The sequence below is a fragment of the Zasmidium cellare genome (genome assembly GCF_010093935.1).
Source record: "Zasmidium cellare ATCC 36951 unplaced genomic scaffold M409scaffold_5, whole genome shotgun sequence".
NCBI classification, from domain to species: Eukaryota; Fungi; Ascomycota; class Dothideomycetes; order Mycosphaerellales; family Mycosphaerellaceae; genus Zasmidium; species Zasmidium cellare.
In genome coordinates, this window is record NW_022986949.1 from 649,800 (window position 1) to 661,273 (window position 11,474).

The following is an 11,474-nucleotide window of genomic DNA, read 5'->3' on the forward strand; positions in this document are numbered from 1 at the left end:
AGTCAGCTATCAAGCATGGCAGAAGATAAAAAGGGAAAGAAGTCATTGTTCTCACGACACAGATACCGCCATGAGTCCCCTGCTCGCCAGACGGGAAGCATTCGGCAGGACACAGCGCCCAGGCAGCCGCTCAAAGACACCACTACGAACGACGCCCTTGGGCGTGTACCTCCCAAGCTACCGCAGGAAACGTCGAAGCCAAGAAGCGACTACTCGACCGACAAATTGTTACTCTGGCGTGAAGCATATGAGGCTCTCAAAGACGATGCAGAAACTCAAAGTATGGTCTTGCAATACGAGGACTTTCTTCGCGATCCCGCCAATGGTCTAGTCGAGAACGCCACGGAACTGCAAGGTCAGCCAGAACTAGAGCAAATGAAAATGCTGCTAGGCCGGAGCCTTGAAAGAACAGCCCGGATGGACAAATTTGATAGAGGACTTGGACTTGTCATAGACACGGTGCTTACTGTGAAGGACATTGTGGGGACCGCACTCTCATCAGTCCCTATAGCTGCTGCTGCTTGGACGCCTATCTGCATTGCGCTGGAGGTTCGTCGAATTCAAGACGCCATTCTCTCACCGCTGACGTAGCGTAGTTTCTTGTGAAATCTCCTCACGAGAACCAAGAGAATCGCGACGGCATTGTTGAAGTCGTGAATAAGATGAGATGGTATTCTAATATGTCCCTCCTACTACTCGACGACACACCCAGAAACCAAGACATCCGCTACCACGACTTGCGATTGCAACTAGCAAGTCGGATCCGTGACCTCTACAAAGCAATATTGGACTACATCATCACGACCGTGTATGAGCATCACAAGCACGCGGTATCCCGTTTCACGTCGAGGATGTTCGGCAGCTGGAAAGACAAGCTGGACGCCATTCTCAAGGCGGAAAAGACTGCGACGGACTTCGCGAGTCAGAAGTGTGACCAGCAGATGAACACTCAGCTTCAACTCCTCGTGGACTTCCACTTGACAGAGGCAGAAAGTGGGATCATGTCCAAGCTCTCGGTCAGAAACATGTTCGACGAGATGACTGCGTTGGAGAAGCGAAAGGATAAGCTGATTCCCAACTCTTATTCATGGATCTCCGGGAAGCCTCAGTACAAGCAGTTCCTGGTCTGGGATACAACACGAGGATCTCGGATGCTTTGGATCAAAGGCGCCGCTGGTACTGGCAAGACCATGATTGTCATCGGTCTGATCCGCGAACTTCACGGGCATTTCAACCTGCCGTGTCTATGTTACTTCTTCTGCCAAGGGTCGAACGATGAGCTGAACACCGCCACAGCCATTCTGAAGGGTCTAATGGCGATGCTGATTCGCCAAAACAAATCGCTTTTTCAGCACGTATTCAAAGAAATCAATGCTTCCGGAGATCGGTTCTTGACTGCCAATGATGCTTTCCCCACTTTGAGCAGGATCTTCCTGGACATGATCCGAGATCAGATGTTGGAGCGGGCTGTCTTCGTCGTCGACGCTCTCGACGAGTGCAAGCACTGTGATTCTCACGATTCAGTGGCAGGACTGGTCGATCTCCTGGATTTGATCTCAGAAACAATACAGGTCAGCGACAAGGTCAAATGGCTGGTGTCTGGTCGAAACATTGAGCAAATCGCGAATGCTTTAGGCAACACCGAACAACACAAGCCTGACGTAAAAGCATTGCAGGAGTATGAGTCCATTGAGGTGAACAGAGAGTCAGCTGCTGAAGCTGTCGACTTGTTCATCGAACGAAAGGTCAGCGAGCTGAAAGAGAAGCATGTGCGAAAAGTAGAGGGCAGAGTACCGAAAAGCAAGCAAAAGATGTTGGAAGAGAAGGAGAAAGCCCTCAACGACGTTGGAAAGGTACTGCGAGACAGGACGGACGGTACTTTTCTCTGGGTATCGCTGGTATTTCGGGAATTGAAGGACTGTGAGCCTCGCAAGATGCTTGCAACACTGGACAACATTCCGTCAGAGCTCAAGAAAGTGTACGCTCGGATGATCCAGCGTATCAACGCGTCGCCACACAAGGAATCGTATCAAAGAGCGATCTCGGCCGCTGTGCTTGCATACCGTCCTCTGAGCGTCGTCGAAATGATGATGTTTGCGAACGAAGCACCACCTGGAGAAGACGCGGACTTTTTGGAGAATTCTGGCTTGTTGACTGTCCGGGACGGCGTCGTCAATCTCCTTCATCAGTCGACACTCGACTACTTGAAAGAAAGACCAGATGATGACATTCGTGGACTGTTTCCAGGAGCGTACACGGACGGCCACGCTGAGATTCTGAAAAGTTCGCTCAAAGCTATGGGAAGCGACCTGGCAGAAGATATGAGATCGAAAAGTCCTGCTACCCCTCGGAAAGAACTCTCAGACTTGGAATATCTGGTCGCCGTGCGATATTCATGCCGTTACTGGATAAATCACTTTTGTGATATGCCGGACACTACACATGGACCTGACCTCTATGACGAAATCTTGGCCTTCTTGAAGGTCCATTTGCTGGAATGGCTGGTAGCAATTTGCTTGATGCAAAAAATGCCATCGGCTTTGCTGTCGATCAGAAAACTTCAGAAGCTACTTCACGTACGTACACTTGGCTAGTGGTGATCTTGTGACCAGATCGTGAGCTAACACGTACAGCACAAGCAAACGAATCCACAACTTTCACGCCTGGTGGATGATGCGGATCGATTCTGCCGACTTACCAAAGATGGGATAGAGGAGTATCCTCTCCAGGTGTACTGCGCTGCATCTCTCTTCACACCAGCCGGTAGTATGATCAGGGAGCTGTTTCAAGCCCAAAGGCCGGATTTCATCGCCAATACACCGGCCATGGAAGACGATTGGCATGCCTGCCAGCAGACTTATACTTTCAACGGTGACTTTCAGGGATTCTCCTTGGAAAATGGAAAATTCGTAACCAAGACTACGGATTCGGTTGAGTTCGTGGATTTACATACTGGGGCCCGTTCTCAATGGTTTGAGCCGAGCTTCTCAAAATCTCAAGGGATTGTGTTCTCCCCAAACGGTGGTCTACTCGCGTTAGTGAACAACGAAAACGTCGATGTATGGAATGTTCTGGAGCGCAAAGAGCTTTCGAAAATCGAAGTCGTAGCTGCCGGGGAAAGTCTGTGTGCCGTCAGATTCTCCCCCTCCAAGCCGGAAATTGCCATTGGCATTGAAGATCTTGTGGGTTCGTGGAGGGTTTCAATATACGACGTTGAAGACAATTCGCTCGGAGCTCCCGTTTTGGAGGTAGCACCGGACGGCCATCCTCCTTATGGGTTCAACGGACTTGCGTACTCTTCTGATGGAAAGTCTCTCGCAACGGCTGGGGCCACTGTTCAGGTTTGGGATGTCGAGACTGGGATTTGCAAATCCGTGGTGATTGGGCATGTACCTATCGCTTCTCCGAGCCTCAGCGCCGATGGGAAACTGTTAGCAGTGGTGGTCGAGAGAAACGCCGATTTGAGCATCTGGAATATCGAGACCCGAAGTGCCTCACTGCTACGAAAGTTCAATCCGTACGAAGACGAGGGACTCGACGATATCAGTCTTGCTGCTTTTACTTCCGTCGCCTTTTTGCCGGACTCTCAGCTCGTTGCGGCCAGCTCCGGCTCCGGCTCTATTCATTTGTTAGACATACGTAGCGGAGACCCCCTTGCAAGACTCGGTGGACATGGTGGTTTTTTATATTCGCTGTCTTGCTCTAAAGATGGGACGCTGCTCGCCTCGGCATCTGTTGACTGCACGGTGAAGCTCTGGACCATACCAAAGAGTCAGTCTTCGAGGGGTAGTAGCCATGGCTTTACGGTCGACCGAATCTCGATGTCTCCCAACACTATGTGGTTTGCATCAAGCAGCACAGACTCGGTCAAAGTCTGGGATGTCGACGGCACCTGCGTACGTACTTTAGCAGGAGAAACGTCAAATGCAGAAATCGCCATCTCGCCTGGGGGTGACTTGTTTGCAACGGTGCACTACATAAGAGCCAGCGCCATTGAAAACTCTAACGGGAAAAGCAAAATCGTTCAGAAAGGGTCTGACCTGAAAGTGTGGGATAAGAACGGCTGTTCATGCAATATAATCCGCGATGCGGAGATGCTGGGGTCGGTCCATTTCTCGCCGTGTGGCACAATGATCGCTTCTGGGGCTGAACGTAGTGTCAAGGTGTGGAATCTTGCAGACAAAAGCTTCAAGTGGAATACGGAAAGAGTAAAACCCCGAAGATATCTGGTTTCGCCAATGGCGGTCGCCTTTTCAGCAGATGGAGAGCTAATTGCCACCGGTGACCACTCAGATTCTTTCGTCAAGATTTGGTACCTTTCTGACGGCCGAGAGAAAGACGAAATCTCATTGAGAGACATGAGCGAATCCACGGTTAATCGGGCTCTCAAATCTCTTGCCTTCTGTCAAAATGGTGAGAGACTGTTGTCAAACACTATGAATGATCGGTTGCAAGTATGGGACTTGAAACGCAAGACCCTAATGCACAGCTTCGACTGGAATAGTAATCAAGCGTCGAACTTAATGTTCATCAACAACGGGCCACTGATAAGCTCAAGCCGAGGCGTTTTTACTCTCCCGCCAGATTCTTCTCCTGATAGCACGTCAACGGAAGAGATGGCGGTTCAGCTCCAGGGACCCGGTATCAGCGATGATGATGAGTGGATCACGTGGGATGGCGATGACCTACTTTGGCTACCGCCGCCGTACAGGCCTATGGCCTCAGCTGTGCGGAGTCGTACAGTAGTCATTGGGTGCGGCTCAGGACAGGTGTATGTTATCACCTTCAAGGACGACTTCGATGGTATCGACTCTTGAAGTGGACTAGGTATGTGAGATAGGTACTACTTGACTTGAACACATAATATCTTAGGAGCATGTATTGATTGAAGTTAGATCAAAGTAATTGTTTGCCAGTTCACGAGGTGAAAGACGATGAGCACCGCGGAAAAATAGTGATAAATCCAAAAAGACGATGTGAAGTTGGGAAATTATGCGTCCCAGCACAAACTTTCACAAGAAACTTTATGCACCACCACCTCCGCGGCCAAAACACCCGCACGTGACCGTCTCATCTCAACTTCACCTCCCAAACCCACCACCAACACCATCGCATGCCAACGACCCATCAACCATGGCCAAGAAAGGTGTGCCCCTTCCCCCACCCTCCAATGCTCCCAGTCCCTCCCGGATCCTCCATCCCAAAACCCCCCGTGTCAAACACCAACAGCATCTAACGCAACGGAACAGCCAAATCCCGCACCATAGCCGTCCGCCTAATCTCCATGGCCATGACGGGCTACTACAAAACTTTTTCACGCCCGCGAGCGCACCGGCCGCTGAGTATGCTCAAGTATGATCCTGTTGGTAAGCTACATCACTTCCCACATCCCACATACAGACAAGACATGGATGTCGAAGCTGGTTGCGTTGAATGAGAATGAGAATGAGAATGGAGGCTGATGAATGGTGTCTTTGGTGGGCAGTGAAGAAGAAGGTTCTGTTTCTTGAGGCGAAGAGGGGTGGGAAGTGAGGAGAACAGGAACTGAGGATGAGATGAAGCATTGTGACTGGGGATATTCATGGGACGAGAGTGAGGCAGATTCAGGCCAGGCACCGTAGCGATGGCTGGCGGTTGATGCATGGGGTGGATTGAGGATGAAGATGGACACAGACAGGCTGGGATGAAATGCAGGCCAAGAGCAGCGTCCAAGAAGAGGAGCCATCGATGATGCATGGAAAAGAGCAGCGAAGCTACATACATACAGCCAGCTCCAACAGATCGTCTCGAGCGAAGTCAAATCAAAACACCAACACATTTGCACCAACACATCTGCGCACCATCATGCCAGACATCCACCTCTAGCGCCCTCCACCCAGTCCACCATTGCCTCTCGGCAGATCCTGAGCAAAGCGGGCGGCCATCTGCGACGTGCTGGACCTCGTGACTCGAGTACGCGATCCTTGTGAAGAGCCCGGAACGTTGGGAGTAGCATTCGGACGAGACTGCGTGTCGGCATGGCTACGTGCGTTTGGCTTGAGTCGCTTCCGGCGCTCGCTCTCGTAGCCGTTGATGATTTGCCCTCCTGTGCTAGCCTTGCGCTTTACGGGCTCTTTGCCGTGCGATGTGTGTTGCGATGTGTGTTGCGAAGTATTCTGGGAAGTATTCTGGGAAGTATTCTGCGAATGGCCGTTACTGTGAAGACTGTACGTCGTGGATCCGCGGTTCATCTGGCTCGCGACGAACGCAGGCAAACTGCTCTTGGTCGACGACGTTGCGACGCGCTTGGATGAGCTGTTGGGCGCCTGTTGCGGCTTCTGGTACTTGTAATTGCTTCCTTGCTCACTCGGGTTGTCTTGAAACGACAGCTTCTCAAGATGGTCGTAAGCGTCCTGGGTTTCGGAAGCCCAGACAGGACGGGAATGATGAGAACTGGCTGTCGAGATGCGCGTCTCATCTTGTTGCGAGTCTTGCACGATAGGAGTTGTCGCACCTCGATCGTTCAGCTCCCGTCGCTTGGCTTCCCTGAGTTGTTGTTGCAGTGATATGCGCGTTTTCTCTTCGAGCTCCCAGCGCTGGCTCATGTCTGACCGATATTTGTCTTCCTCGGTTTTCTTGGCCTGCAACTCTTTGTTCTTTTCCGCCACCTCATTTTGAAGAGCTTCGACGTGCTTCTTCCAGCGCTCTCCGTCCTTAGCAATGGTCGTGTCGCAACTGGTCTTGTACTCTTCGTAATTACTCTCCAGCTGCTGACACTTCTCCTGCTTCTCCTCTACCTGCCTGTGAAGGGTGTTGATAGACGTCTGCTTTTCTTTCGCAAGTTGCTGAGCTTCTGAGAGTTGTTGCTTCAAAAATGCTTCCTCTTCTGGGCTCGAACGGGCGGCGAGTTGTTGCTCGAACTTGCGCTGATTGTTCGTAATCTGATCATTCAACTTGGTGATGTCCTGCTGCCGATTGTCGGCCAGTTTCTGCGCAGTTGACCGCTCACGCTTCTCGTTCTGAAGTTGTGCGGTCAACTTCTCATTCTCCTCCAGGCGATGGTTCGCAAGTTGCTGTGCCTCTGCTCGTCGCTTCTCAATCAATGCAAGTTGATCTTGACTCGCTAAGGCACCGACTCTCTTCTCCAGCTCGTGTTTCTCGGCCTCACGGTTCTTGAGTTGCTCGTTGAGATTGCGGATGTCTTGTTCACGGCTGTCAGCAAGGCGCTGCGAGTCAGCAGCTTGCTGCTTCAGCTTCGTGAACTCGTCTTTGCCCGGTCGACCGCGCATCTTCTTCAATTCGTTCTCCATCTCAGCCTGGCGCTGTGCCTGGAACGCCAGTGCATCCCTCCGAATGGTCTCTACCCGTTCGTCTGAGACGGAAGAAGGCGTTGGAGCAGAGTCTAGCTTGCCTTGCAGCGATGCAATTTCGGTATTCTTGGAGTGCACTTCGGCCTCCAGCTCAGTGATCTTCGTTTCCAGAGCAGATATCTTGTCTGCCTGGTCTGATTGGCGATCACTCGCGGATTGGTCGACGCTACAGCATGGTCAGCTCTGAATTCTGCATAATGCAGTGGCAATCCGGGTTCAATGATGATACTCACCTCTCTGCTAATGACTCCACCAGGCCCTTTACTGAGACCACATCGTCAATGGTCGCGACTTGTTGCGTGTTCAGGCCCTGGATTGCTGCTGTCGTCTTCTTAAGCATCTCAGCAATCTCCTGGCGATTGTTGCTGTCTTCGATTGTCGCGTGGACCTCGTACAACTTGTCCATCGCAGCGTCTTGGTACATCTTCATGTGGCGAAGAATGGCATTCTTCGTATCTTCATTAGCGGTGAGCTGAGTCTGGAACTGCAGTCGAAGCTTTTTCTCCTCCTCGTAAGCACCGGTCTTCTCCTTGAGCTTATCATTCAGATGAGCGACGTTGACTTCTGCCGATGACAGCTCATGTTTGGCCGCTTGGCATTGTCGGGCGACGTCGTTCTTCAGACGCTCGGAGTCTTCAATGAACTTTGACATGTCCGGGACACTCCTGTTATCTGCAGCCAACAAAGCTTCGATTCGCTTGCGATGACTGTCGGCATCGAGCCTGAGCTTGCTCAAATCACCCTCAACGCCATGGACAAACGTTCTGCACTGGATCACTTTGCCTTTGACGTTCTCAAACTTTGCCTTCTCCTGTTCTAGTGAAATGGCGAATCTCTCTTTCTCATCGCGCAGAGATGACACATGGCTTGCGAGGGCATTCTGGGCGTTCACGGCGTGCTTCAGTTGATCTGCAAGCGACTGCTTCTCGGCCGTGAGCTGTTGGATCTGCTGAGCTGACTGATGTTCGTACGTGCGACGGAGTTGTTGAGCAAAGACATCAATAGCGTCAGAGACCGGCCGCTCGTGGGATGATTGATCAGGAATGTCGTATGGCTGAGTCTGAGGAGGCGTCTGGGGGTGTACGGGAGCGGTATTAGCTTGATTGGACATCGTGTCTCGACTTCGTCTATCCGTCAACTCGTTTGTGGAAGTGTTGAGGAGCGGTCTGGGGCGATATGTCGAAACGAACGGCCGCGGTTGAACATGGATAATATCAGGTTGATGACTCTCAGCCATGGGAGCAGATTGTTCCGTTGATGGTATCATGTGGGTGGGAGGCCACGTCGCGGCTTCAGACATGTCGGTAGGTTGCACCTCTGGCGAGCTAATGCATATTGGCTGATCTTTACCGGGTGCTGGAAGCTGCTCCGTGTACTCAGGCTGCTCCTGGTGTTGGTGGGCATCAAAGTACTGTTCGTGCCCTGAGTGGTAGCGCTGCTCATGCTCGTCCAAACGCTCTAGTGCTGCATGACCATGGGCTTGTCCTCCAAATGCTGCGAATGAAAGTCCATCTTGTGGCTGCTTCCGCGGTTCTTGAGGCTGCTTCTTGAGCTTCTTTGACTTCTTGTTCTTCTTGGGCGGTGTTGGTACGTGTGTATCCTGCTCCACGGAGATATGTCGTGCTGGAGCTCGCTCGAGGTCGAAATCAGTAGGCGCCCGTGCATAGGTTGCATCTGTCACCGTGTCAGTTCGGGCTTTCGATTCATGATGAAGCACTTCACATGTACCTTCCGCATAGCTGTGATCGTAGTTGTCAGCCATCACGGTTTCGTTTGGGCCTTCAGACTCATGAACCGGGCCTGGGCCACGGTCTTGAATGCGAGCTCTTGCGTATTCGTCAAGGTCCTGGTCAACCTCGACAATGTTCATGTCGGACATGGGATCTCTCATGCCATTGATCTCGAACCCAGCATTGTGAGACACGGGGTTGCGGTAGGCATTGGCGTTGTCGGTGTGCGGAAGGACATCGGAGTGAATGTCATCTTGGGATGGCATCCGTCGTCCGTCAGTTCGTGGCTGGTGGTCCATGTGGTGGTCGTCGTAAGAGCCGTCGGCAGTGGCCATTGCTGGCGGCGTGGGTGCCACTGATGGCAGTGTCGTATGTGTGGCGTAGAGCAAATAGCGAGGATTGATGGTGGAGTGAGTGTGGAAGGGAAGAGATGGAAGTTCAGATGAGCTGACGAGGTGAAGTCGAGCAACAACTTGGAAGTGAGGCAGTCACGCAGCCCACCGATCAATGCACCTTCCTCGCGAAACACTTGCGGCCGGCACCCGTGAAAAAAGAGATTGGGACTCTTACTTACGACAAGACGACGCAGCATCTTGACTGGACCTCAGAAGTACGCGGATCTCAACTCAGCAGACTCTCTGCCGTGGATATATCAGGCTGGCAGCAAGACCATCATCCAATCATGCTCAGCCCAACAGCTTGCAATTCCTCAAGACCAACAAGACCGCGAAGAACTCTCGAAATGAATGAACCAAACCCCGCTGAGCCCAGATTACTCGTCTCTGTAGAGCGACAAGTCTTCACAACGGCATCGAGGTGGTTCATAGCATACTTTCGAGCTCTCCCAGTGTTACGCCTTCTTCTCCTCTCTCCACTGGGCAATGTATCACGACACCGAAGTCCTGGCTCTGGAGTGCACAGAGCCGCCTGCTGCACTCAACATAGGTCCCAATGATGAAGCACAGCCATCCGTCAGGTAAATAAATTCGGATCCCAGCCAGCTTCTTCGATCTAGACCTCTAGACCTTAGGATCCGTCCGTATCGGCCTTCAAGCTCGGGTGGCCGTTGAAAAAGAGACGATGCCGCCAGTGCTAGAAGAGCACTACGGCACTACTCGTCCTGGCTTTGACGAGAGGTGAACGGGGCGGAAAAGCTCGTGGTGGTGTCGAAGTCGTCTGTTTCCCGGTTCCATTCTTGCAGCCCGCGTTCTGGGCAGCCCTTCAAAGCGCATCACAAGCCATTGAGCCATGGAAAAGTAGGAGTATCTCGCGAGATCAGGCCTCAAACCGACATGCAGTACTGCCTCATCACAAGCAAGTCTCGACGAAGTCCTCGAAAATCGGAAAACCCTCAAAACACCCCTGCTTCCGCCTCCAACCAATCACAACCCAGAACACGCTTCCAGCACAGACCCTCCTCTCCCTTTAAGCGCCGACCTCACTCTCTCCCACACGCATCCTGCACGACCATCCAATCGTCTTCGGGACCTGCAGTGGACGAAAGCAGTTCGTCACCGTGTGAAAAGGGAGCCAAGATGTGAATAGATGCTGGGGCTGGCGGCTGGCGCTTCCAGGTTGGCGGTGTTGTCAAGTGGGAGATGCTCTTCTCTTCTGCTTTGAAGGTGAGTTGAGGTTGACGTTCTGTTGCTTCTTCTTTTCCTCGTTGGTTTCTCTTTACTCCCGTCTAGAACGCACAACGAACAAGCTTCATTCCATCCTGTACCACGCGAAAGATCCCAACAAAAGCAACCCGTCCTCCTGGGACACAACAACCCAACCATGACATCCACATCCCCCTCCACCTCCACCCAAACAACCTCCTCAGACCCCAACTCCGGCATAGCAGGCTCCTCCAACGGCGCCGACACCGACGCCGGCGCATCAGGAGGCTCCTCCAACAGCTTCAACCTCTCCAAAGGCGGTCTCGCGGCCATCATCGTCGTGGTCGCATTGGTCGTGATCGTTGGCGGTACGTCCAAATCCACCCTCTCCAATTGCCACAAACGAACGATGTTCGCGAGTTTCTAACGTGTATGTGTGAATGTCCAGTCGCAACAACAACCCTCTTCATAATCGCCAAACGCCGGCAATGGAACATCCGCGCCTCCATACGCCGTGCTTCTCGACGCTTCACGGGTCGTGGGCCACCAAGGAATTCGATCGATAGGAGGAGTAAACGCGCGGGGTTTCAGTTGGATTCGACGCCGGCGTCGAGGGGTCACAAGAGGGGCTTGATGGTGGAGGTGAAGGATGTGGAGAAGGGACAAGGAGGGTCTGTTGGTGGTGGTGGGGATGTGCAGAAGCCGAAGGGTGCTATGGATGCGGAGGGGTGGAAGGGACGGTTGTGGAGGAATGATTGGAAGAGGTAGATTGAGAGTATAGGAGGGAGATACCT

The 11,474-nt window shown here is 52.3% G+C and overlaps 2 protein-coding genes across 2 annotated transcripts; both read left to right on the forward strand.

Moving 5' to 3' along the window:
- Positions 1–15: 15 nt before the first annotated feature.
- On the forward strand, positions 16–4,817 carry M409DRAFT_18533 (uncharacterized protein; the record flags this gene model as incomplete). The annotated part of the gene is made up of 3 exons (XM_033804541.1): positions 16–549; positions 597–2,576; positions 2,634–4,817. 3 exons carry the CDS (start codon positions 16–18, stop codon positions 4,815–4,817), a joined length of 4,698 nt encoding a protein of 1,565 aa, XP_033672306.1.
- Positions 4,818–10,858: 6,041 nt separating this feature from the next.
- M409DRAFT_18535 (uncharacterized protein) lies at positions 10,859–11,448 on the forward strand (the record flags this gene model as incomplete). Its single annotated transcript, XM_033804542.1, has 2 exons — positions 10,859–11,048; positions 11,129–11,448. 2 exons carry the CDS (start codon positions 10,859–10,861, stop codon positions 11,446–11,448), a joined length of 510 nt encoding a protein of 169 aa, XP_033672307.1.
- Between the last annotated feature and the right edge of the window lie 26 nt (positions 11,449–11,474).